We start from the raw sequence: 27,665 nt of genomic DNA on the forward strand, positions 1-27,665 counted from the left end.
TGCCATCACTGTGAACATTGGTTGTAGTTTGTAGCTTGGCTGCATTGCAGCGTGCAGGGCCCTCCCTCAGCTGGCAGACTTGCATTCACTTGCAGTTGCATGAGTTCAACTGATTTTAGCACAATTAGAGAAGAAGTGATTTTCATATGTACGTTAAAAGTTAGCACATTCCTAGGCTCGATGTCAGCGTCACGTTGGATGATGCTGATGCTTTTAGCTTGCTTACAGTGCAGGTATCTCAGGGAAATGCAACAAACTCACACCCTAAAGCATCACACATTTAAACTTACACCGGGGATTTCTTCTGGTTTTGATGTGCCTGTGGGCAGAGCAGTAGGAAAAAATGAAGCCAAGTGAGTAAGAAACTGCAGTGAAAGGCTCAAATGATTTTAAGGTGAAAAGCACAAATAATGTTTTTTTAAAAGCTGAGTGGTAGGTGGAAGTTGTGCCCAGAATGGAACAGCTGGTTTCATAGAGCTTTCAGATGAGCTCTGTGGCAGGATTATGATGCTGTATTTCTAATAATCAGGCATCTGTCTGAAAATATGAAATAATTACTTTCTGAGCAGACACCTTTTTCATTTTACACTTAAATTGGAATAGTATTTATGTTCTGGATGCACCTACCATCATTTTGTAGATCAAGAAGCCACTTTTATAAATCTCTTAATGCAAAGTACAGCATAACACGTACAAAAAAGAGTTAGAGACCTTATTTATACCTTATTTTGTTTACTCCTGTAAGTCCTGGTGCTTTATGAACCTCAAAGGAAATCATTGCTGACTTGTTTGTGGATTTTGCATTTCTGCAATTTGACACGTTGCTGTTAATGCAAGCAGCAAGGCCAGGCTTCCAAGGAAGATTTGTAATATGTGAGATTTCTATGTTTTTGATCTACATTTTTGCAGTAGAGCACTGTAATGTGTGCTGTCTGTTGGGCTACCAGAGGGGCCGATCCTTCTGGATTTCCTGGAGCCTGGACAACTCCTGACTGCTGCATCGCAGTGCCAACAGAGCTGAAGGCTCCAACTTCCAGTTGTTTGCCTGAGGACTCTGTGATTTATTTATTTAAGTGCATAAACTGTCCCTGTCAGGAACAGATTGTAGGTTATAGCTGCTCTAAATGTGAAATGTTTTAAGCTGGACAAACTTCTTTTCAGTTTTGAGGAGCTGCAGTCAGCGGGGGGTTCTTGCCTGGGATCTCTTGCAGAACAGGGTGTGCTTCCATCCTCCTCTTTCCTTCTGTGACCAGGGAATTGTTGGTTGTTTTTTGCAGCAACATGAACCGTGAAGACCGAAATGTGCTGTGTATGAAAGAAAGGGAAAGGCGAAATCAAGAAATCCAGCAGGGTGAAGAAGCCTTTCCACCCAACTCTCCTCTCTTTGCTGAACCGTACAAAGTTGTGAGTTTCTGCCATTTGTACAAATGTGTTTTTTTGTTTTGTAGTGGAAATTGTAGGGAAATATGTGCTACAAATCTGTTTATATCTGAAATCTTTTCAGGTCCCAGTTGTCACCTTAACCAGCATTTAAGCAAGTATTGAAACTAAGGATGGACAGTTAGTTACTAATCATCTCCATAGGCAGATTTATGCTAATACTTATGAAGCAGGGACTATTTTCAAGGGAGGAAAGGGATAAAGAAAAAAAACCTTTTTTCTGCTTCTGCTGCAGTGGTCATTAAGTGGTACCATTGAAGGTTTTCATTATACAGTTCAAAACTCACTTTGAAAACAAAGCCATTCCCTTATCTCTGTTTTGTTTGCGGGAGGTCAAACATTGCAGCTGAAGACTTTTCTCCCTCAGGAGGGAAGTTGCGAGTTTTTTGATTCCTGTCTTCCCTTCTGTTTGCTGTGCCTGATAACTAAAACCTACAAGTATGAAGCTAACTAAAGCTGGTTGGGATACAGTAAAACTGATTTGAAGGGCAAAAAAGAAACAACAGAAAAAACCCCAACTGGTTTTTCAGGAAAGAACCCCTATAACTGTGTTGGCAACAAGTTATTCCAGTATAAATACCAATTAAAAATTACATAACTGAGTGGTGAGGTTGAGCTGATGTTATTTTACTGCTAAGTAAAGCGTTGTCTGACCAATACATTATAGACTTTAAGGTGACAATGTCTACAGTTCTTAAAGTCTTCCATGCAGCTCACCTATACATTCTTTGAAGCACTGGTTAGTGTTTCAACTATTCTTGGTCAATTTAAGTGGTGCTGTACAGAAGTACTACTTAAAATCCCAGTTGAAACTTGGCTCAAGGCCTAGAATTTGGCTGCAGATTAAATAAATCCACTTTCTTTGCCCAGAATGAGAATTGGAATATAAGAAAATAACAGAACTGAGTTTGTGAAGTGATTGATCCATTTATTTGAAGTCAGCTGTAATTCATCTGCCTCTCAGGGGAAAGAGGAAATTTGAGGGAGAAAAAGATGAGCAGAGGGAGGGAAAGAACTGCATTACTGTGATTGGTTGGGGAGAATTGGGTCACTGTGACTCTTTGTAGGGGTTTAAGATACAGGGATCTTCAGGCCATTTAATTAGTATTTTTCACTTGTGTGGCTGCTTGCCTGTTTCCTTCACCTTCTAATGCATGGGACTAAAAACTCTATTGACTGTGTAGATTTTAACAACGGCTTCATTTTTTAGAGAATAAGCATGGATTGGGCATCAATAGACACTTTTCATTTGGCTTTCTTTCTATCAAAATAAGTGTAAACTGTCAAAATAAGTATGAAGTATTGCAAAGTATTTTGGTCTTTTTCCTTCTCTTCTCTGCCTGTAGGGATTTAGTCATTATTTTCTATGAACAGGTGTCTTCTCAGCCTCTGCTAAGACAGTGGTAATCTCCTCTGTATAGGAAATCCTATTTGACGTGCAATCAAGAGGGCAGTTTTAAAGGGGCCTGTATGCAGAAGAACACATAGAAGTGGTTTTTTATTTGCTAAAGGCAGTTCTTTCATTCAGCCCTTGGTAGTCTTTGATAAATAGATATGGCTGACATTTTAGTTTGCTTCCTTTCACCTGCCTCCCTAAAAAGCAATGCTTTAAATAATGCTTTTCTTAGAGTTCTGTGTCCTGGGTGTTTTTGTGTCTTCCCAGGCTGAAGGATAAATCTTCTTCACAGATACTTTGTTGGCCATATGAAATAAAATGAGAAAATGATAACTGGGCAAAGTTGCATTTAAATTTGATCAAAGATTTTAATAGAGTTGTTAGTTACTTCTTTGTTTGAAGCACACAGACAGACTACTTTTTAAGTTATCCAGCTTTTCAACATTTAAGAATTCAGAGCAGTGTGTGAATGGAGCTTTCCAAAAGGCTCCGACTACAACTCATGGTTGCTTTTTGGCCAAATGTTCCAGGCTGTGTGTTGTAAGTGCACATCCACCAAAGTGCCACAGGCTGACAGAAGGTTGGATGGTCCTGGTACTGTCACTGCCTGGGTAGCCCAGAGCTATGGGCAGCTTTGGTGTCAGCAGCCTGTGTTGCCTACGTTCTTCTCTCAGTGGCTGTTTGATTCAGGGGGGGAAAGAAAGTGTGCAGAAATACAAAGGCCTTTGTGCTGCAGATAGGAACTGCATAATATTGCACAGCCTTGTTGACGTCTGAACACAAAAGGGAGGCTGTGTTTTTCTTTCTGAATCTGTCAACCTTGGATTCTGTTTCTTCACAAAGTTTGCGAAAAAATTCCATGTATGGCTGCCCTGAGCCTTTCAACTTTCTGCCAGCCTATTTATTTTGTGTGCGTACATCTTAGCCATGGAACTTTGTCAAATTCTCTGTTTCCAAAGTCTGTAATTTCCTCTGCCTTCTCCCCTCTGTCATTCTTGGCAGTGGGATTTCTCCAAATTCCAGCAAGTTAGTGAGCCGTAGGCTTGTACAGCCTAGACCCGGAACAGAATTCAGAAGGCTGAACACAGCGCTGGTTTACTTGAATCAAGCCACACTGTTCTAGAAAATCTTATTCTCCTTAACTTTCTATTTATTTACAAGTTATATGCTGCAGCATCTCACAGCATTTCTCTTGTGTGCAGAAGTCTGGTACACTTTGCCTACATGTAGAAAATGAGGCTCGTTTTGGTGGATGGGTGGATTTTATGTCTAAGATTGCTGGCATAAGATCATTTTCCCTGTGTGCAGCAAGTGTTTGCAGGGACCCAAAATCCTGACTGGGGCCTGTCTGCATTACTATAAATATATCTTATAATTATCAGGAAGTCTTTGAATCAGAAGATAAAACTTCATGAAAATAGGTCATAAAAAGTTTTATGGGTGCTGTGAAAAACAGATTCCTGACTCTTGATAAAAATGTTATCCCATCACCTAACGCTCTGTAATTTCATCCTGTGTAAGTCTTTAAAGCCAGGGGTTCACAGTCAAAAAATGCAGAGCAGGAGGACTGGTGTGTTTGTAAAATATATTCAGAAATGCAGCTGTTTCTTATTGGATGGAATCTTTCCATCATAGAACAGGGAGTGTGATGTCACTGACAGCTGTTATGTCTGTGTACCTGAGCGGTGACCTGCAGACATCTCTGAAGAGGTGCACTGGTCTCTGGGTTTGCTCAGTGTCCCGTGCTGTAGTAGTTGTGAAGGCAGCAGTCAGTTGCGTCGATCCCTTGTGATCCTTGTGATCCAGAAACTTTATTCTGAGAATTAAAAGTGAGGTCTGACCTGGGTTGTCAGATATTAAATGGAAATGGATCCTATTCACCACAGCCAAACCAAAAATGGACAGGTAAGAATTATGTACCTGACTACCATTCTAATCACCATTTTGTGTCAGAGTCCAAGCAATGGTTTCTTACCTGTTGAAGTGTCTTCCACTTAACTTCTGCAATCTGCTGTGCTTTTGTGAAAAGCATTTCCATCCTTCAAAATGTTCTTAATTTCTTCTTTCTCAAGAAATTGGACTTGAAAAAATATATATTTCTGTTTATTTCTTTATTAATCTTTGAGTTTCTGAGAGACGTGTATTCAGAGGCAAAATAGATGGTGAGTTATTTGGAAGAAGTTGCACATTTAAGCATAACACCTCGTTAAAGTGCCCTTAACTGGAATACTGCCTTAGAAATAGGAAGCTGGCTGAGGTAAGCACTGAGGCAGACACTTTCTGTAGAATTTATGGTATGTACATTGATGAGAACAGTCCCAGTTACTCATCTTGTGCTCAGCACAGCGCAGTCGTTCTGCATATGTGGTATTTTGATTACTGTAGGGTCTTTTTTTTGGTTTTACCTACATTTTATCAGGTACTTTTATCAAGTATTTACCTACTTGTCTTAGTTGACAGGAAAAAGGAAACTGAGGAATCATGCTTGTACTCATTGAACCTGTGTGAAAGATAAGAATCAGTTTGTATTCTGAAGAGAGTACGGCTTTTGCTCTCTGTTGAAGTAAGAAGACTTCTGCAACTTGATCTTGACTTTGCAGTTTAACCATAGGTTGATTTTAATGTCTCTTCTTTCAGTCAGTAAAGATGAAGGGCATTGGGAACATCTTAAAGTTCCCTAAGAGGTTTTGTTTTTGAGAAAATTGCACTCTTTCTCCATTCCACTGACAATACTCATTCAAGTCATGATTTCAACTGCTGCCACTTTTGAAATAAAAATGTTAAAGGAAGTCAGATATATGTAAGTATGCCTTGCCATGTAGAGCTTTTGTGTGTTTATGAAGTTACAATTGGAAACTGCATTTATAAATTGCATCACGTCACTGAGCTGGCTGTTTGTGAAGACTGCTGTACAGCTGTGCCCCAAACCCCTGCAATTCACTGTCACAGAGTACATCTATCAGCTTGGTGAATTGACTCAAACATTCTCTGTTTTTATGCGTAAGGTCAGCAGTTGTCCTCATTTTAAAAGGAGGTCAGGAAGGTCCTATTTTAAAATGGCACACTAGCTTAGAAGTAGGTTTTCAGTAACACAATACTCTCTGATTATTTGTTTATTTATTTATTTTTTAACATTTCAAGTGTTTGATAACGTACCGTGTTTCAGGAGGCAGAATTGGGTTTTCTGGAACAGGAATACAGAGATCTTGCCAGCGCTAGAATTGGCGAGGCTCTGTCTTTCAAGGCTAGTTTCATAGACAGCAAATCCACTGTATATCGAGGCAGGTATTTATCACTGTCTGTTGGCTTTTATACAGCCAGGTTGCTCAGTTACATGAGGATTTGGATGAAGGTGAGAAAGGGAAGATAGGGTTTGCAGAAGTTGCACAGTTTCTGGAGATTCAGGTACTGTGTATGACAACTGCACGTGGTCCATCTTCCAAGCAAGCAAGCAGGGACAGATGGGTCAGTGGGACAGATGAGCTAAGGATGCTCTTCCCATGTACTCGCTGCTCTGTCACTGCTGGGGAAGGCAGCTTGGGCCCAGGAAAGGGCTCCCTGTTTCTGTTTGGTTGTTACCACTGGGTTTTGTTTTTAGCATGTTGGTTTTCTTTGGGAGTAGGTGTTGGTTTTGTTTTGTTGTTGTTTTTTAAAGGATATGTGCCATCCTTTAAAGTCAGAACAATACCTTGATTATGGCATGATTTTTGAGATGTTAAAATTCCCTTTGAAAAAACTCCTGTGATCTTTTGTTCCCTTAGGAGTCTCAACAGTCCAGTTTTGGCACTGGAGAACAGAGTAAGTACATTAAACTTCCTTTCCTATGTGCAGTGTTTTTGTTACAACTGAGTATTCTTAGTACCCCTTAAGAAGTCAGGCCATTAGATCATGAGACCTCTCCAGGCTGGTAATGGAAGGGGTTGCACGTAAAAGTTGTCCATATTTTCTCAAGACTTATGAAATAAACACTTGATTTTATTTGTGGCTTCTTGCTGAGAACTGGAAAGTTAATAACTGTTGTGTAACTCACTCATAACTTCTAGAAAAGGGGAAAAAAATAAAATTTTTTCTTTAAATTTTTGTTATTTTTTTAATTCTCGAAAAATAGGCTTCCTTGGTTGATATGATTGAAAATAGCTGAGTGTGAAAACACCCACAGAGAAAACCCCTGGGTATGCTGGAAAGCAACGAAGTTCATATTTTAATAGAAAAAGCACAATGCATTTTCTTCCTTTTTCTTGTCCACTTTCGCATTATGGATATGAAAATTGAAGAGAACTGCTCAAGAATTGTTAATATTCTTGAGTGTATTATCCCAGAATGTATTTCCAAAGTCTAGACAAATGCACCTTTTATTCCTATTTGACTATATTACTGAAATGAAGCATTTAACCAGGTAACATATCTGGCAAAAATGAATTAGATTTGTGCTGTTGCCTTCCAACAGTCTTACCAGTCCCTGTCAAAGTGATTAAACAGATTAAATAGTAAAAGCGGAATGGTTTATTCTTAGGTATTCACAAGCAGCTTAATCTAAACTCCTAATACAGTGGGGAATTAAGGAAACAAATTAAAACTTAATTCCATAAGGCTAGCCAATAGGTTACATTCTGGAAACAGCTGATCTTTAGGTATGTCATCAGGGAGGCCAAATAGATAAAAACACAGAACCATTTCTCAGCTCCATTTTCAGTTTTCTGTGACACTTCCAACAACCTCAGATATTGTTTCTGTTGTGCTATGTTTAGTAATTTACTAGAACTAAAGAACAGGGAAGGAAAAAGAAGACAAACCAAAAAGCAGATTATATCACAGTGTTCTAACTGTAGGGTTTGGTTTATGAGTTTGCTTTTTGGATTTAAAGACTTTTCATTCACTAAAAAGCTGCGTAGGAATGCTGAAACAGATTAAAAACTTGATTTAATTGATCTTCTCAGCATGTAGAGGGTAATAGAATAATTTTCATGGGAGGGTTTGGGCTCTAAGGTCCCTTAGATGCCATCCAGTTCCAAGCTTCCCCCCAGACCAAGCTGCCCAGGTCCCACCCAGCCTGGCTTCAGGGATGGAGCACCCACAGCTCTCTGGCAGCAGTGCCAGGGCTTCCCCACACTCTGACTAAAGAATTTCTTCCTAATATCTAAGCTAGACCTATCCTCTTTTACTTCAGGATTGTCACTTGTATCCTACCTTGATAGAAGCAGAAGTTTTTCACACCTTCAGAAACATATTAAGTGTGTGTTGGTTTAGACAGCAACGATTTAAAAAAGCCTTCTAGATTTTCTTGATTAAGGTCATTGCTTCTCTTGGCAGTCTGTCTCTGCTCCTCTCTCACTTGGTCAATGTGTGAGAGGCTGCACCTGACGTCAGCTGGTCCCTCTTTCTCCTGTTCACTCCGCCATTCTTGAGTTTGTTTGGCTAAGCCTGTTTAGTTCTGTCCACTTTGCAGTGACTGTTTTGCTGTCTGTGTTCAAAAGAGTACAGCGTTATTTCTTTTTCCTTCTAGAACGATATAATCCTTCATCAAAAACATCCAATGGCCATCAATCCAAATCGTAAGTAGCAGTTGAGAAAACATTTCTCACGTAACAGTCAACTTTTAAAAGATTCTGGAAGTAGCTGTTTCTTTACCAGAATGTGTCAGTTCTTGCACACTCTTTGCCATGCTTTACACTTAACTGACAGGAGAGGGAAAAAAAAGTTGATTTCAACCTATTTTCAGGAACAGTAGGGCAAATAATGGCACACCGGTGTAACAGGTGCGCTGTGCCTTCCTTCCATCCCCCTGCTTTCTTCTCAGCTGTAGGATACTGAGCAGGAGTTTGGCCCTAGGAATTGGCTGGTGAGCTGGAAGTGTATCAGTGTGTGAGAATGGGCAGGATGGGACAGGATTTACTAAACGTGCATTGCTAAGCTGTCAGCTGCAACAGCTTGTTGCAGTTGCACAAATAGGATGAGGAACTGTTCTGTTATTAGAGGAGACAGTAAATTAAGTTTGAGATCTAGTTAAGTTTGTACGAGTAGTTACTCATTCTCTTAAGTGACTGACAGGCATTTTTATTAGTTGCGTACACAGACCTAACATTATGCTTCATTAATCAGACATCAGAAAGAAAAAATAAAAAAGCAGCAGGAAGAATCTAACTGTCTTCTGCCCTATTCATACCTGAAAATTGATTACATTCTGTTTAAATACAATTTCCAAACAAAAAATGCCCATTCCACCTGATGGAATGTTTACTGAAAGCAACTGCAGATTCTGAAGGTATTCTAAGTTAGTATTTGTGATGCAGTTACGAAATGAAGTTTAGTTTTTCTGTTTACATTTTTAGTATTAATAAGATTAAAAAACAAATCATCTGTGAGAAAGAAATGGGAAATAATTGAAGAGTGGCTTGTTCATTTATTTATTTATTATAGACTATGTCAGTTCCTTAAAACATGAGGTTTCAGATGTTTATACACAGCCACTTCAATAAGTGGTAGCAGTAGGAGTTCATCATTTGGCTTTTCTTTTGTTATAGCAGTGTAGTCCTCTATGAAAGGGCTGTGCTGGTTCCAGAATGGGAGGGTGTAGGAAGGTGCAAGAACTGGAGTTAGCACTTCACATTAGTTAAAGTGAGGTGCATGGGAAGAGGGGTGAGGAGATGTTTGCTGTGTCAATAGAATTTCCGATAAAGCGATTGTGCTCTGTTAAGAAAGCGTTAAAAAGTGAGATAAATGCATCTTTTGATAAGGGTAGCAGCTGAAAATAGATGTCTAAGTAGATTCTCGAGGTTGCTGTTTCTTTTCAGATTATAAGTAGAGCAGCTGTACTGTGAAATTGGGAAGTATTCTAATCCTTTCTTATCTTCTTTCTCCAGATGTGAATCGAACCAGACAGAGTAAGACGTTTTATTTTTGTAACGAAGGTGTTTTTAAATAAGCACAAATACCCCACTATGTTTTCTTTGTGTTCCTGTACTTTCAGTGTCATGAAATAGTATGTGTATGTATGACTACCCTAAATAGGAGCAATTATACCTTTGAAGAATAGTAGAAAATTTATGATGTCGAACAGTTGGGATTTTGCCACTAGACATGAAGCAATCACATTTCTTAATTCAATGGGAAACAGTATTCTTGTCCGTGGTGTGTAAGAGGTTGAACGCAGATGTTTTAGCTCCACCTGCATTAGTAAAACGTGTCAGAATTCCTTTCTAAACATTAAAGAACGAACAAAGGAATCAAAGCACTACAGCCCGTAGTTTTCTTTAAAGAATGACTTAACTTGCCATTCTTAGACATTAAATGTTTTAAATGGTAACTTGTGGATTTCACCCACACACCCAGCTCTGTAGCATAAACAGTAACTTGTTGGAATATAGAAGAGTGCTTTGAATGTAATTAAATTATATGGAAAAACTTGTCTCACTTTCTCCCTTTTACTTACTTAGTATGTTGAAAGATGACTTAAAACTTAGCAGTAGCGAAGACAGCGATGGAGAGCAGGTATGTTCACAAGATACCAAAGATTCAGTAGAATAAACCAAGTGTATTGATGGTTTGTTACATCAGCAATGTTCAGTAGTCCAACAGCAAACTGAAAAGCTGAAGGAGAATTTGCAATTGAGCTACGAAAAACAATTAGCAAGTTTTCAAACAAACTTCAGGTACTCTAAAATGCAAATGTGAGGAAAATGATCTGGTTTTGTGAGAACAGTACTTTTTTTTTTTACCTAGGGACTCATGCTTTGATGATTTCAAATGGGCTTTCTCTAAATGTGGAATGGAAACAGAGTCAGTTTCCTAACACACACAATGGGCTGCCACCTAAGGGAGAGCCCCTCATGTTCTGTGCTGGCTAAAGAGTGCATGGCACACAGATGTCCATGCAGCAACTGTTCGGGATAAGAGCTGCTGTGTGTGTCTTTTACTCCCAGGTTGTTTCTGTAACTATAAGTCTAGCAGCTCCTTTATTTTTATCGTATCTTTTGCTCCTTGGCAATATTAACTCTGTGCATCTCCAGCCAGAGATGGTGTTCAGCCTGCTGAATTAAACATACCTCTTGAGTCTGTGCTACCCAGCAGAAGTCCATGCTGCTTTTTTTGCTGTTCTCAGTTCCGCTGTTTGTTATTTTTTCACATGGAAAACTTGAAGATGGTGCATTTAGTTGTTTAATTACTGGGGCATGGAACATTTCTGGAATAGCACAGTAAAAATTTGTATCATCTGGTTCTAAAACATGGCATGGGGGACTGGAGAAAATAGGAAATCTCAGAACTACTGTCAGAATATGGAGGGTTCTGAGATGACACGTTTGTGGTAAAAGCTTGGATAAAAGAACTGTGATTTATTTTTCCTTTTGTACAAGCCAAAGGCAGGCAAATTTAAACCTCTGTATTTCTGAATTAGAGCACTCTTCAGGCTAAGTATTTAGAATCTTTAAGACTTGATATCAATACTTTGCAATGTAATTGCATATGCTTCTAGAAGCCTCATGCTCTTCTTCTTAATTGCAGGACTGTGATAAAAGAGTTCCAAGGAGCACACCTGGAAGGTAGGCATTCCTTTACTTTCTATGCTGCAATCCAATGGTAGTGATGTTTGGTCCAGTCAGCGCTTCTGGCTTGATCTCGTTTCTAAAATCAGTGTTAGTTGTTTGTCTTTGATTAGACCAGAAGGTGATTAGAGTTTAATCAGTGGCCAACACATATTCTGCAAATATTATACTGACAACATTGTGAAGGGGGGAGGGGAACAAGGTGAATTGTGCTCAGTTGAACTCTTTAGCAAATGTTAGTTAAAATATTACATTTTATTCTTCCTAATGGAAGAACTTCCAGGATGCCTTTGCACTGAGTAATGTTTGTTTATTTTTCTTCCTTTTTGTTTTCAGTAGTTCTGAACCTTCACAACATAACAGTGAAGGAGCAGATAATTCAAGGGATGACTCAAGCAGCCACAGTGGGTCTGAAAGCAGTTCAGGATCTGACTCTGAAAGTGAAAGCAGTTCCAGTGATAGTGAAGCTAATGAACCATCACAGAGTGCATCCCCTGAGGTAGGATTTGTCACGCATTTGGGCTGTCATCAGGCATTAATCCTGAGTTTTAAAAGCAGAAAAAAATGAACATGTTCTCGGTCTCTTTTTTTTTTTTAACAAAAACTTGTCAAGTGTAGAATTATTTCCACATATTTCCACATATTCTTTTGCTAAAGTACCTGTAATTTGACATGATAACTATATTTTCTATAAGCACACATTTGCTATTTGAGGTGATTTTTACCATAGTTATCTGTTGGAGTGCAGAAGACATGGGAACAGTAGCTTAAAAACCAGTAGCTTTTAGTCTGGAATGCCATGGCAGCAAGTGCTTCCTGTGGACTGCAGTTCTTCTGATTGAAGGAAAAAGCAGACCTGCTATCTGTAGTTATATGCATTTTTCATTAGTTACTGACCTCAGATGCTCGAATGCACCTCTTGCTTTGGCTTGCAGCACAGTAGGGCTGCAGAAAAGATGGAAGCCACGTGAAACACTGTATCTAACAGTGCTTTATTGAAATTTGTTTTTAGCCGGAGCCATCGCCAATAAACAAGTGGCAACTGGATAACTGGTTGAACAAAGTTAATTCACATAAAGTGTCACCAGCTTCTTCTGTGGACAGCAACATCCCATCCTCACAAGGCTACCAAAAAGAGGGACGGGATCAGGGAACAGGAAGTGGGTACGCTGATCAAAGCGGATCCAAGGACTCGATTTCTTCAACACCAGGGCGAGATTCCAAACCCACCCAAAAGGGCTCAGAGAGCAGTCGTGGCACGCAGAAATCACCTGCCCAGAGTGACAGCTCAACACAGAGGAGGACCGTGGGTAAAAAGCAGCCCAAGAAAGCAGAAAAGACATCTGTTGAAGAGCCTAGAGGAGGTCTTAAAATAGAAAGTGAAACCCCAGTAGACATGGCAACAAACATACCTTCAAACAGGCATAAGGCAGCCACTAAAGGTTCCAGAAAACCTAATATAAAGAAAGAGCCCAAATCTTCCCCTCGGCCTACAACAGAGAAAAAGAAATACAAGGCTTCAAGCAAATCTGCCCAGAAATCCAGGGAATTCATAGAAACAGATACCTCATCCTCTGATTCAGATGAAAATGAAAGCCTGCCTCCTTCATCACAAACACCCAAATACTCCGAGAGCAATAGGACTCCTGTTAAATCTTCCATGGAGGAGGATGACAGCTTTTTTCGGCAAAGAATGCTCTCTCCTATGGAAGAGAAAGAGCTTCTTTCACCACTCAGCGATCCTGATGAAAGGTACCCACTTATTGTGAAGTGGGTACCTTCACAAAATGGATACCTGAGCCTCTTATCAAGAATACCAGGGAAGCCTTACAAGGATGCTGATGTGCCCAAAGTGGAAAAGAAAAATGTGCCAGAGAAGCATGCAAGAGAATCTCAGAAGCAGCCTTCTGATAAGAGTTCCACAAAAGGCAAAAGGAAACATAAACAGGTAACAGTATCGTAAATAAAATCTTGCCTGTTATCTTAGCCTTTTAGTATCTTGCTAAAGGGGTTAAGCATATGGCCCAGTAACCAATGTCATACCTCACTGCACTGGCTCAGTAATTTAGGAGATTACTTTGCTTACCTATTCTATGTAGAATAAATTGATCCTTCCTGTGCCGTTGTAATAGGGAATATTGGAGTTTTCATTCATGAAAGGCAGAGGGTTGTACCTTTAGATGTGTTAGCACTGTAGCTTGCATTCCTGGAGGTAGCACAGATTGTGTATCCTCTTAAACTCTTCAACTTTAGGATTAGGTTTATATAAAAATCTGGTCTTCGACATCTCTTACAGACTCCATGGGTTTTACAGTTCCTGGCATTCATAAGACACCTGTGTTTGACTCCCCAGCATAAAATCTGATTTCGTACCAAAGCCTTTGGCAGATTTTTGTTATTTCATAGTGATATGCGTGTTATAAAATGAACAACTTGAGACTGCCACTTTTCAAATATATGATACAAGGTAGTTGCTTCAGGGGATGTTTCTGTAGCCTGTACAGGTATTATTCTGTACGCTGCAAGACGCCCACTGAATTAAATCCGTTAAATGTGAAAAATTACTGTCTTCGTGAAGCTGTAAATGTAGACATTTATCTGGATGTGTTTCTTGTTTGCTGTATTCAGAATGAGGATGAAAACAGAGCCAGTGAAAGCAAGAAAACAAAACTGGAAGAAAAAGCTCCATCAGGACACAAGACTTCTAGCAGTAGGGAGTGAGTATCTTGCCTGTCTTTTCAGCACTGAAGGCTCAGAGTGATCAAGGAGAAGACTCATGCCTGTATCCATCTCTCCCTTACCTTCTTCTCCTTCCTCCACAACAAAATGTCTCCTTACTAATCAGTGGGTAATATTTCATGGTTTCTGATTCTTCAGTTTGAAGTTTCCATTAGTTGTTGGTGGAAATTCATATCCATAACTGAAAATATTGACTAGGTAAACCCTACTATGAAGGGTTCACTTTTTTCAGATCAAACAACAGACAGCTGGTATAATTACATCATGGAAAAAAAATTCTCTACAGCGAATATTTGTTGAATTACTGATGTGTGAGAAGCTGCAGCTTCTGGCTACAGATGCTAGAAGTCTTTCTGAGTTAAATGCCTTCTTTGTTTCTGTTAAGAAATGTAGAAAAAATGGATGCTCGTCTGTCATGGTTTTTTTCCTTTAGTCCTGATATTTTGTTTTGTTGCTGGTGTGATTTTCTGAAGGGCACTTGGTTAAATGCAACAAGATGGTTTTTCAAAAACTTCATGTAAATAGTTATTTTGTGTACTGTTCTCTGTGAAAAGGGATGCCAGAATTAGCAACTGGAATCCTCAGCAGCCAAGGTAAGACTGTACCAAAAGGCCAATGGATTCTAGAGAACAGTTATCTGGGCCATCTTTTTTCTGAGCTGTTAGGCTGACTTGTCTGCAATAGACAGACTGGCGCTAATGCTGGCATTCATTTCTAACATTACAAGTGTTTAGGGTGTTTTTAAGAACTGTTGAGGGATGTGGTTTTATGGTTAGAACTTGCCTTCTGCGTTTTCAGGTCAGAACAGATAAAGTGGTGAAAACTAGTTTAATCAGGCTTCGTAACGTTTAGTTACTGTGGTGATAATTTGCTTCCTCTGAATCTGTCTTGCTATGTTTAACATTAAAAATCTTGTTTTATTATTTTTTTTGGGGGGGGGGGGAAGGGAGAGGGAAAAGGCTTAAATGGGGGAAGGGTGTGGAGAGAAAAAAAGAAGTGATGCTGGATTTTTGTTTTATTTCTATTTTGAAAAGTAAAAAACAAAACTGAATGTATTCATTTTGTCCAGGTCTTTAAAACCAAGTGCTGTTAAAGAGAAGGATTTACTGCCATCTCCTGCTGCCCCAGTCCTTCAGAAGGATTCCAAACAAGAGCACGGGTCCCGGAAGAGGACAGCCAGTCAGTCATCATCCTTGAAGTCAAGCAGCAATGTTAGTAAGGACAGCAGCAGTGGCAGTAAAAGCTGCTCATCTTCTAAACAGAGGAAGATAGAGGGAAAAGGTTCTGGCAGTGCTAAAGAAACAAAGGTAAAGGGCTTGTTCTGTGAATGCCTTGAACTTATTTCTTGGCTTTGCATTTTGACGTGCAGTGTCATCTAAATAATTTGCAGTTGTTGAAATGTAATTAGTTTCAGATTTGCCTTGTTTCGTACCATGGTGCTTAGACTCTAAATTGGAAAATAACTTAGGAGAGATTGTCGAATGCTAATGTTTATTCCTACCAAATATTTATGTTAATTACTAAAGTGCATTTAGTCATCTTTTGATGACAGATGCTGCGTATTTGCTGTTTAATTTGTTAATGAGAAATATCACTACAGATCTGCTCACACTGAATGAATAATGAGGTTACTCTTATGTCGCTGGAGCAAGTACAGATCTTGTCCTCGTTTTAAGGAGAACAGGAGCTGGGTCCGTGCACAGTGCTGAGATACAAAGCTGTGGCTCTCATTTTTCACCCTAGGATTCTAGAAAGGTTCATCTGATTCCAGATCAGGATGGTACAGAGCTCTCTGTGGTTAGAGTAGAGAAAACACTGTGGAAAAGGTGATGCAGAAAGTGTTTTTTAAGCAACTTAGATTAAGAACATATGTAGTTGAAGGGTTTCAAAAACATTATAAGATGATGATAGTGTAAGGTCATGATATGTAATGTGCTTTTTCATTAGTATATAAATGTGTATTACTGGACAGGAGTAAACTTGTGAGCACATCTGGGTATCTTCATAGAGTAATTTCTGTTGTATAACCAGATTTGAGTGTAATATGTTCAAGTTGGAGGGATTTCACCTTTATCTTTGGGATTCCAAATGTACCATTTCTCCTTGATTGCTCTGAAGTGTTCAGGAAGGGTAATTGATTTGGGGAGGAGTGAAGCAGCAAATTGCCATCGGCAGTGGCAGAAAGTAGCTTAGTCATTAGGGTGGAGTCCATGCAATATTTAAACTGGGAGACCTGCTGGATTAATTTACATGCCATTACTGTGAAATTTTAGAAACCTGGGAAGGTTGTGTGCATCGGTGTCTGCACTTACAGGAAGCCTGTAGATAGCAGATTTGCATCATAGACTGCTGCTCTGGCCTTTCCTTATTCATCAGCATAGAACTGTCCCTAAACCAGCTGTTAACTTGTTTGATGTTTTTCTTTTCATACTTTGGAAATGCTGCATTTCCCTGCATGTTTTGGTGGTGTTTTATGTTACACTGGTAGTTAGGGCATTGCTGTGCAAGTGCAGTGCCTCGCAACTTTGAGATCCTTCTGATTAGCAAGGATTAGATAATGGCAAGTTATTAAATACTCTGTGTAATTGGCCTTTGGTCACGATGACTCCAAAGAACTGAAAGCACACTGAAGCTGGGAAATTGCCTTATGCTGTTGATCTAGTGAGAAGAGATTCACTTAGAATTCACAAGGTGTTTTGATATCCCTTCTTTAGCCTGAAGTGTCACATTGAGCCATGTAAAATTAAGGGGAGCAAGGGCAGCGTGTTGTGAAGACAGCTGTTATTTCTCCTTGAAGTTGGTGTTTCTGAAATACTAATATTTTCTACCCAGAGACATTCAGTAGTTTATTGTTGAAAGACATGAGAAGTCATAGAAGTATATATAGCCTCTTTGTTCAGAGTGGAAAATCATGATTTAGCAATAAGGGAGATCTCCTAGTGTAGTAGGGCTCAGCTTAATTATAGCCTCTGTGTCATCCCCTGTGCCAGCATGAGATGAAAGCCTCAGGGAAGCTGTGTTATTGTATGGTGAATGGCAGCTAAAGCAGCTACTAAACTGAACTTACTGCTTACAGAGTGTGAAATCATGGGAAAAATGTGTACAGTAAATTCCTCTTTGTCTTTGAGAATATAAAAATAAAAAAAGTCTTGACATGATTCGGTGACCATTTTCCTTTCAGGAGAAGATTCTGAACAATTCATCGAACTGCCCTCCTGTTTCTGCTCCATCTACAGAGAGCTCAAAGTCCAGAAGAGCAAAACTTGTTTTTGATGACAGGTAAGAAAAGCAGAGGGTGCCTTTCCCTTTTTGGGGGTGCTAATCTTGCAGCACAGTGAGCTCTTCTGTGGAGAAGGGTTGTCCTGTTTGCTTCACAAAAGATGCTGAATACTAGTTCATGCTCTGGAGATCTGCATGCTGTTCTGCAGCAACGTGCTTCTCTGCCTGCTTTGTGCACCAAATATTTGGCAGATGGTGCACTCCTTGAGGAGAAACTCTAGTCTGCCCTGTGTGTTCCTGCAGAGCGTGGATGGACCAAACAGTAGATCTAAACAGTTCAGGGTTGTCCTGTTTTTAAGTGTTGATGTATCCATCACACACTTTCAGGATATCACTGCTGCCTGTTCTCTTTTAACAGAGTCTGCTTTGCCCATGGTGAGCAATTGTTGTCTTTGGTAGCAAAGAGGAGCCTTCATTTTTTGAACCCAAATGGGATTGTGATGCAGTACCTCCTGTTATTGTAACTTGAGTTAGAGGGGGATGAAGTGAAAGCTGTAACATTAACAAACTTTTGTCATAAAGGGAAGTACAGAGTAGGTGGTCTGACTCCTTAAATGTGTCTTCTATTGTAGGACTTACTCAGCTGATCATTATTTACAGGAAGCAAAGAAGTTAAAACATAATGCAGATGCATTGGTAAGCAAATCTACAATGTTTATCCAGTATTTGCACATTATGCTGGGGTTTGTTTACTGCTTGTGCTGTGTTGCTGCCTGTCTGTACTAGAACTTTCTGGTATTTCCTCTCAATATTTTCCTTATTTTTTTTTATCCAATCTTCTCAGTCTGACAGGTTTGAGAAGGCTGTGTACTACCTAGATGCAGTGGTGTCATTCATTGAGTGTGGGAATGCATTGGAGAAAAATGCTCAGGAATCCAAGTCCCCGTTCACTATGTATTCAGAAACTGTGGAATTAATCAAGTAAGCGCTGTAAAGCACACACAGAACTCAGATGGTTGGGGAAGAGGGCTGGAAATCAAAGCTTCTGCATTTTACTCATGTTCTGCCACTAACTTTTGGAGTCCCTTGCTCTGCACTAAGAACGGATCACTAGCCACTTTGTTCCAGTTACTGAAGCTTCAAGTGTGTTCTTGAGGGCTGAGATCCTTTATTCCAAAGTTTGTGATGTCTTAACAATTTGTGACATGTGCAGAGCAGAACTATTCCAATTATTGCCTAGCCACGTTCTGTTTAGGGTCTGAGGGAAAGACCTGAAACAGTGAAGGAGTTGAAAGTTGAATTTCATAAGAACTTGGTGGCTGATAAATGATTGTATAATGTTTCATTTACTTGATAGTTTTCTTGTTGGTGATTTGTTTATAGGTACACTATGAAACTGAAGAATTACTTGGCACCAGATGCTACGGCTGCAGACAAAAGGCTAGCAGTGCTTTGGTACGTGTATCCTGAACTTTATATTACACACTGATTAATTACACACACAGATTTCAGTCTGTGAAATGCTGTCTTACACTGAGTTTTCAGGTGTTTTGAACCAAATAGGAGTTTTCTGTTTGACTGTTCAGTACCATTGATGCTATAGATCGATTACTGTAAGGGCTTGTTAACAACAGCAAAGTCTTTCAGCTATTAAGAAAATGACTGACTGACTTCAACTTTGACTTCCATAATGTTCAGTCAGTTACTGCTTTTATTTTAGAACGCGATGTCATTGGTAACTTGTCGCATGCAATGGAATTGTTAATATGGCTAAAAATGATAGAGGTGCCTTTGTGAATTTCATTATCCTCAGTGTTTTGATAAAGTTACTGTTGATGAACTGAGCTCTTCATTTGCTCTCTTTGTAAATTATAGTGTTCCAAAATAACAGACTACTGTTGAGTTGGTTGCATGGTCAGCTGATGTTGGGCTGTGACCTAAATGCTTCGGGAAACTTTGAGATTACATTAACAAGCAAACTGTTGTCTGGTCTTGGCTTTAATTTTAGTAAAATAACATAATCAGAGCACACTGCTTTACTCATTTGAATGAATTTCCAGTTCTGTTTTGAAACTTTCTTGGAAAGGAAATTATCTATTGGATTTGGGAGGAGTAGCAGAAGGAGGGTTTGGGGTCTTTGCTGTGTGTTCACACAGTGATATGGCAAAACTTGAAATGGCTGTTAAGAATTGTCATTTGCCTTCTGGACTAATTAAATGGCTGCAGCAAGCAGTTGAACAAAGCTGACTGTGTCAGGTGGAAAAGGGAGGGGGGACTATAGCAGCATGCACCAGATTCAGTGTGTCCTGACATGAGAAAAAAGTGAAGGCTGTATCAGTAAAGTCACTGCAACCTAGTTTCAGCTTAAGGCACAAAACTGTTCTTTACTTTCTTGAGAAGTAAAGGTGGTGTGGGACTGTGTCTAGTTACAGTTTGACAGTTGGCTGTTTAGTGTTGGGAGAGAAAAGTTTTTAAAAACATGGGTACTCCATTTTTGACTTTTGGTATGTTGTGATAAGCCTGACTTTAACTGGAAATGTTTTGTTGTTCTGTCTTTGGTTAGTCTTCGGTGCCAATCTCTACTATACCTAAGGCTTTTCAAACTGAAAAAGGAAAGTGCATTGAAATATTCTAAAACTCTGACTGAACATCTGAAGGTAATTGGATATATATTTTCTTCAAATATTAAAAAACTAATCAAATTGAAGCTCTACATTACTTAAAATTCCTCTGCCTGGTATTCAGATTGCTGCACGTGAACTTCCAGTATGCCCTAATTTAGGAATGGACCTTGAAAGTACATTCAAGCTGAGCAGTTTAAAGCTGGGAGGATACAGCATGACTATGATGTCATCAACCCATTGGTCCTAATGATAGCTTCCTATTAATATTTTGGTGCAGCTTTTAGTAAATTTAGTTGGCTTCAAAGAGAATTTTAATTTTGTTATTGATATAACAAAGTTAAAACTTTGCTGATTTGTGTCTTAGTCATCAGTGAAATGGATGCTTTTCCCAATTTTGAAAGTACTTTGATATTATTTAGGATATTTTGATATTATTATATGCTTAAAAGAAAAGCCATGAGAACTCATGTTCAGAAATGAGCAATTAAACAACCAGATAAAATACAATTAGCTGAGGTATAAACATACGTTTACTTTTTCCCAACAGAATTCCTATAATAATTCTCAAGCACCGTCACCTGGTATGGGAAGGTAGGTAGTGAAAGTTTACCTGTATTTCTATGTTTATAGCTCATTCTCCACATAAACTGTGAGTTTGAGGTGCTCAAAGAGCAGCTTTTACTTTCTTGAGCTTCTGTTGTTTTTGTTCTAATTTCTAATTGTTCTAAGGTCTAGATTTTGATCCCTTTGTTCAGGTAAGTGTTCTGATAAGAGGTTGAGAAATGTGCTGTACAGAGATATTCTCAGGCAACTCCTTGTTGGGAGGAATGAACAAAAAACTTCTCAGTGTGTCCTTAACACACAGGTCACTTGTCTCAGTGGTTTGTTGTTTTATGTAATGCTTTTGCTCTCAAAACAATAGCTTTATTAGTGCTGCAGTGATGCACTTGTAGCCCAGATGGCTACAAGTGCTTTCACAGTAAGCTCTTCCATGGTACAGCAGTTTACTTCTGTTCTTGAAACCTGACAACAGACTTTTTATAGATTACTCTATCAAAACAAAACAAAAACCAGAATTTTAGGAGGGCATTTCAGATATGCATCATGTTATTTGAAAATACAACAGCAGTATAATTGCCTTGCTTTAATTTTTTCATTATTACTATGTGAGGTTCAATTTATTTAAACAACAGATTTGATTGAAAGATGCTGCATGTTGATTTGGCTGTGAGGCTAAAATACAGGAGCTGGAGGAACATGAGAGGTTTTCAAAAGCTCACTTGTTTTAGGGCCAGTCCTGAGTTCTCAGTGTGTGAAGTAGGAGTGCCTTAGCATCCCATGTTCTGAGCTGTAGGAAGACATTTGCATGACACACCTGACATATCTGTGTGCGTGTTTTACAATGTAATGTTTTCCTTTGGATAAGCAGCAAGCCTGTTGGTATGCCGTCTCCAGTCTCTCCAAAGCTGTCTCCAGGGAATTCAGGAAATTACTCCTCTGGGGCAGCCAACCCTTCAGGGAGTGGGTCTTCGGTGACGATCCCCCAGAGGATCCATCAGATGGCAGCCAGCTACGTCCAAGTTACATCCAACTTCCTCTATGCCACTGAAATTTGGGACCAAGCTGAACAGCTGTCTAAAGAACAGAAAGGTAAGGGTAGGCAAAGGCAAGTTGTAACCTAAGATGTATACATTGTGTTAAATTCTAACAGGTTTTCAATTTTGGAGTTAACAGTGCATAATGATAAATAATTGGGTCCTTTGTAAAAGAAAGATGGAAAGTAATTCCTTTGGTGACAGCGATGCTCTGGGCTGGCTGTCCTGGTTGTCAGGTGGTGTTGGAGATCTAACATTTCCTACCAGCTATGCTTAAAATAAATAAATAAGTCTTGCATTTCCTGCAAGTTTTTCTCTTTAGGAAGTAGAACTTGGTGCATTTCCTTTTCTGAAATCCTGGAGTGAATATACACATTCGAGGGAGAAGGCCAAGAATGCTTTGTAACAGTTAGGCCGCAGTGTAATTATGCTTACCTTCTGCAAAACAGTAAAGAAATGGGCTTAGAAAGGATCTCTTTCTCTTTCTTCTGCCATCTTCAGCCGTCTTTCATTTCTTTTGCCTTGATCTGCAATGTTTGTGCTGAGGTGGTGTTCTTTTAGGGAGAGCAATATTTCACTTACGGCAGCCAATGAGAACGACTGTGCCTAATTTGTGTTTCTGTTGTTTTAGAGTTCTTTGCCGAACTGGATAAAGCTATGGGCCCTCTGGTTTTTAACTCGAGCATCATGACAGACCTAGTGCGTTACACCCGTCAGGGACTACACTGGTTGCGCCTGGATGCCAAGTGATACTTCGAACTGAAGGAATGGAAAATTGAACACATTTTTCTCGCTGCCTCTGATTTATCTCCACAACACTGTGTCATGTCAATAAGGAAGACTACCATAACACATTGCTTAGTTGACACTAAAAACAAAGAATGCTTTCACACGTCTCCCATCTTGATTTGTGTTTTGTGTTTTAACCCAAAACGATCTTGTTAATGAACTCCTTCAGTATTCCCTTTTTAAGTTATTTAAATATTTTTAAATTTGCTACATATAAAGGTGTAGCTTGGCTAATCTATCATGGATGGATCAGTCATTGGAATTCCCGTCACAATACGTAAATAGTCGGTTTAAATCCTATTTAATTTTTTTTAATTTTAATTTTGAAAAGCCCAGTTTTTGGGCAGTTTTTAGCTGTTTCTTCCCTAAATTTTACCCTTCCAAGTACTTAGGAAAAATTAAACATAGACACTTTATTTAAGTACTCCGTGAGCTTTGTTACTCTGTAATGTCTTGTGGTGGTAGAACCTGTAAAAGGAATTAGGATTGATAGGTTCTAACGTGTAGAAACACCATACTTTTCATGCCTAATGCCTATGATCAACTAATAAATGACAGCTAGAGTTTTATTATTGCAGAATTTGTACTAAATAGAAAAAAATCCAGATATTCTTCTACGTATTAAAATACTTCATTTAAATGAATTTTAAAGAAATTTATATGGAAAAATATTTAGCTGGTTCTGACTTGGGTTGCTTTCAAGGCAGTTTCAAACCATTGGTTAACACTATAGCAAATCATGAAACAGTTTGCATTCAATGTAATATCAGAGTAATGGTGTAGGAATGAACTTTGGTCTGATAGGAAAGGCATATAGGAAAGGTTTCTGAAATGGACAATCTTGTGCTTTTTTTTTAATCTCTCTTCATTTAAAACGCATTTTGTTTGTCATTTTTTGACACTTGCAAAATCAGCAGTTTTGTGGTGAAAAAAACCAACAGTAGTTAAATTCCTACCAGAACTGCCATTTGCAACTTTCTCATTGACTGGAAAATCAGGAATCTTAAGTAGAGACGGAGGTCCATTTTTTTTTCTGCCTGAAAAAAGGTCTGGTGGTTAATGGACACTACAGCATGACAGTGCAACAGCCATTGTGGGGTGGGGGAGCACACCTGCTATTACAGGGAAGTTGTCTAATCGTTTTGATGCAGAATGGATTTAAAACTTGTATTTACCCCATGTTAATGAAGGTCCCATTCGTGTTTGATGCATTTGATGGAGCAGAATATTCATTTGAGAGGGAAGCGAGTTGGTGTAACAGAAACAGTTTGTGGAGTTGCGGTCGACTGCTCTCAAAACCAAAGTACCTTTCTACATGTGGTGCTTGTCTGAGTCAAAGGTTTAAAATGCTACTGCTTTCAGTATTGCTTAGTGCCCCTAACATGTCTGGTGTGCCTTATGCCTTACTTTTAGATGAAGATTTTATGAACTGTTTACAAGATGTTTTACAGCAGGACCAGATGTACTGTATGCAGTGGTCTTCTGCAGTACTTGGGTAAAATTCCATTTCTTTTTCAAAAGTACCAGTGTCTGTCATGCAAACTGACTTCTCATTGCAGTGGTCTTCTAAAGAGTCAAGCTCTGAATACTTTAGAGTGCGATTGTGGAATGCTGCTTTGTTTTATCTCCCATTTAACCCTTAGTTCTGTACCAGAGATGAACGTGCACGTTCAGGAAAAAATATTGCACTAAAGTTTTGTGTCGTCGTGGTTAAGTGCCAAAATCATGGCAACCTTGAAAGAAGGAATAGAATTCTACGCTACTTAGTACTGCAGTATGTCCTATGGGCTTTAAGAGTTTAGAAGTTTTGAAATGAGTAACCTACTAAAAGGTAGCTGCATATTCGTAGAGCTTCCTTTGTGTTCCAGCGTGTTTTGTACTTCCAGAAGAGCTTTGCTACATACGAACCAACATGTGTTTGGTTAGCGGACCTGTGACTTTTCCCGTTAGAGCTGAATCACTGATCAGGTCTGTTGGTTGGAGCATCCTTTTTATTAAATCACTGTGCAAGATCGCATTCTTTTCGTGTTTGCTGTTAGAGACAAAACTCTGTACCCTCAGACTCTGCATCCTGGTTAATAGGACACTGTCAACTAATTTTTCCTTTAATACTCTAAAGTGCCTAGCACTGTTTTGACGCTATATAAAAAATACCTTTGTAGGAGTTGCATTCATAGTTGTTTTTTTTTGTGTAGTGCTGCACCGGCCGGTGCGGCTGCTTCCAGCTTGCTCCTTTGTGCACCGTGACCATGACTGTAAGCAGGAATGGTCTCATCTCTGGGAATTTATTTTCTCTTTTTATTTCCTTAGAGTCCCACAAATACCTTTTGGTGTTACACGCAGTTGTCTCTTACAAAAATGTTTTGCTTTTCCCCAGGTCAATGGGTCTTTGGGTAACTGAAAGACTTCTTACATTGTGTTAAAATGTGGACCTGAAATGGCTGACAGAATCCGTCACAGGGAAACATTCCCTGGAGTGCTGCCCAGGTTTTCTGTCTGTATGGGAGATACACAGTGGTCTTGTTATTTGAAAAATGCCTTACTCATCTGTGGCTATTTCAGTCAGAGACACTTAAATTTCACGCTTCCAAAAGCATATCTGATTTGGGCTTTACCATTGTTTCTAAGACAGAAGTTGTGTACTTTGTCAGATTTCATAGCAATTAAAAAAATGCAAATACTGAATATGCTTCCATCCCGGTGCCACGATGCAGACTAACAGTCCAGCTCTGTCCTTTTGTTAACCTTTACACAACAGCAGTGGAAATGCAGACAGCGTCAGCACTAAGGCAGGCTGCGCTGGTGGCTGAGGAGGGGATCCCTCACTCCCAGCTTCCTCAACGATTCCCTAGATGATTGGATCTTAAGCACATATCAACACTGAGATCTTAATTCCCTTACCGAACGTGGTCCCAGTTGGTGAATCTTAAAAATGGCTTAATCAGACTAGGCTTGCTCAGATATCACTATTATTTGGATTTGCTGTGAAACTTGCAGGTTCATAGATGGTAAGGTGCAACCATTTATACTTATAAACAAATCTTCAGGACACCAGAGTAAAACAGCCCGATACTTTTATTTTGATTTGAAACTATTAGCCATAAAGTAGAGCGTGTGAATGGCTCTTCTTGGCTTTTGATGGCAGTATGCAATTTGTATTGTATGTGTCTTTTAATATATATGTATATATATATGAAATCAGTCTGTCCAAAGTATATGTTATACTTGTTTTTAGATTATGGTGCAACTGACTATATTGATATATTATTTATTGAGTGCTGAGTCACCATCTTACTGGTGATAAATCTTGCATATTATACAGGAGTGCAATGTATATTCCTTTAGATTGCTGAGGCTTGATTGCTGTGATAACAAAGGAAAAGAAGAAGAAAAAAAAAAGCCCTGAAATGTATTTATGAATGGCCCCAACATACAGAGTCAGTACTTTATGGGAATGATGTGCTTGCCCGGGGCAAGTAAAATAAAGCCGTAGGCAGATAATGATGTAGTTTTCCAGAATGGGAAACTATTGGAAAAAGAGACTACCTTTGCTGTATTTAATATTTCAGTTACCTAACAGATATTTACTGTCACCGCAGCGTTTATGTTAAGGGCCTGAGCAAGTCAAGTTTGAATTACCCATTGGGGAGTAAGCAACTTCCAAATTTCTAGATTTCTGACAAAAATTTTGGTCAGGGTTTAAATTATTCCATCTAATGAAACAGTGTTATGGAAACCTGTATGTTAATGCTGGATATCTTGAAGTGTGAAGACTAGCCAAAGCTTTTGGTGGCCAACTCAGACAAATACAGAGCTGTTCCAGGAGGCAAATCTCCACAGTGTGAAAGTTACCTAAAAGCAATCAATCAATCAGGGAATCGTGATGTATGTCAAACTCCATTACTTTTCAAGGAATTGGTTTCTGATGCCACGATGCCATTTGAAAGCAGTGGTATTGGGGGTGGGGGGAGGCAGGGAGGGAGGGCTTAGCGATGTAATAAGTACATTTTTCTCTCAATACGAGCTCTGGTCGTTGCTAGATCAGCTATCGACAGCATTAGTTCTTTGCTCTCTGCCGATCTCAGCTGAGTTTCAATTGAATACACTATACTGAACAATTTGAAACGCTGTGTTACAGCGTTAGGGTTTATATAGGCCATCTTTATGTAAAAGTTTTAATTTCATCTGGAAACTTAATGGAAACGTACCTACTCCTGTCATACCTCTCTGCGTTTGCTATTGGAGCTGATACGGGCAAATTGGAATGCAGTGTTCCCCGACTTGGTTTTTATATGCAGCCCGGGGAATCGGTGCTGTTGGGTGCACAGTACTTCTGCAGAGCTTCTTTTCGGCTGCATTGATGTTACACATCTGAAAACTCAACTCTAAGGACCAGGCGTGACTTTTGCAAGCACAGTTCCTGACATTTGTATCTGGTCCCCCTTTTAAATTGTTTTAAGAAATTTTGTATATGGAGGATAAAGTGCTTATATATTTATTAAAAATCCTTTATCTTAATTGAAATTATTATTTGATGAAGAAGGGTTTTTTGGGGGGAGGGTTTGTGGGTGAGGGAAGGTAACTTTTCACCTGTCTCTCATAAATGAAGCCCTTGTGAATCATACAGAAAGGTACTGCTAGTAACTAACGGGATGTCTCTGTTTCACACTTTGTACATGACGAGTCCATGTGTTACGTTTTGTTTCTATGGGAATATTTAGGCGTCCGTCTTCAACCAAAACCTAAAGAAACACACCAACTGTGATTTTATTTGTTGCAGTACATTTGAAATTTCAAAGGGTACTTTGGGGCTCAAATTAGGATTTCTAAGTCAGTATGTGCATTTCACGTAATAAAGCTGTTAATGGTGAGCAAAGTATTATATACTAACTAGATTTTTTCCACATCTGTATAGCATATTCTATGTATTTTGTGGTATTGAGATTATAGAACGTTTAGTGTCTGAAACATGCGTTTAATGTGTATTTTTAAACAAATTTATGGCAATTAAAATATTTGGAGAAAAGGGTATCACATTTCAATTTGTAAAGATCTTTTTAACTACTGTGTCATTAAAATGCTTTGTACAATGCAAAACTGTAACTGGAGAAACTAAGTTTAATAAATATCAAATAGATTTTCTGTATTAAACTTCAAAGTGGTCCTGTCTGTTGAAAGGGCTGCGTGCTCCCTGCTGCTGTATTTTTAAGCAGAGGTTTCTTTTTTGACCTCAGCACTCTGCATAACAAGAGAAGATACCGTCCAGTATGTGAGGTATGTTGAAATAATGGGATTATTCAGACGGGGAGGTCAGCTTGGGACG

General features: G+C 39.1%; 2 protein-coding genes across 3 annotated transcripts in view; both read left to right on the forward strand.

Moving 5' to 3' along the window:
* LOC146755730 (obscurin-like) overlaps positions 1–27,665 on the forward strand; it is a 177,855-nt gene that overhangs the window by 25,742 nt on the left and 124,448 nt on the right. The window lies entirely within an intron of this gene.
* Positions 1,313–27,493, forward strand: LOC146755732 (AF4/FMR2 family member 4-like). 2 transcript variants are annotated; one of them, XM_085525263.1, is made up of 18 exons: positions 1,313–1,404; positions 6,598–6,634; positions 8,340–8,388; positions 9,697–9,717; positions 10,270–10,324; positions 11,336–11,373; positions 11,713–11,875; positions 12,389–13,324; positions 14,005–14,093; positions 15,185–15,422; positions 17,297–17,394; positions 17,967–18,030; positions 18,179–18,315; positions 18,718–18,789; positions 19,898–19,991; positions 20,506–20,549; positions 21,388–21,608; positions 22,185–27,493. In XM_085525263.1, the coding sequence occupies exons 5-18, from the start codon at positions 10,271–10,273 to the stop codon at positions 22,301–22,303; spliced, it is 2,367 nt and encodes a 788-aa protein (XP_085381389.1). In that variant the 5' UTR covers positions 1,313–1,404; positions 6,598–6,634; positions 8,340–8,388; positions 9,697–9,717; position 10,270; the 3' UTR covers positions 22,304–27,493. The 2 variants fall into 2 exon arrangements, with proteins under 2 accessions (XP_085381389.1, XP_085381390.1); XM_085525264.1 differs by lacking the exon at positions 1,313–1,404 and adding an exon at positions 4,516–4,741.

Source organism: Coturnix japonica, chromosome 30 (genome assembly GCF_054131305.1).
Source record: "Coturnix japonica strain WE chromosome 30, WE-NBRP24, whole genome shotgun sequence".
Taxonomy (NCBI): domain Eukaryota; kingdom Metazoa; phylum Chordata; class Aves; order Galliformes; family Phasianidae; genus Coturnix; species Coturnix japonica.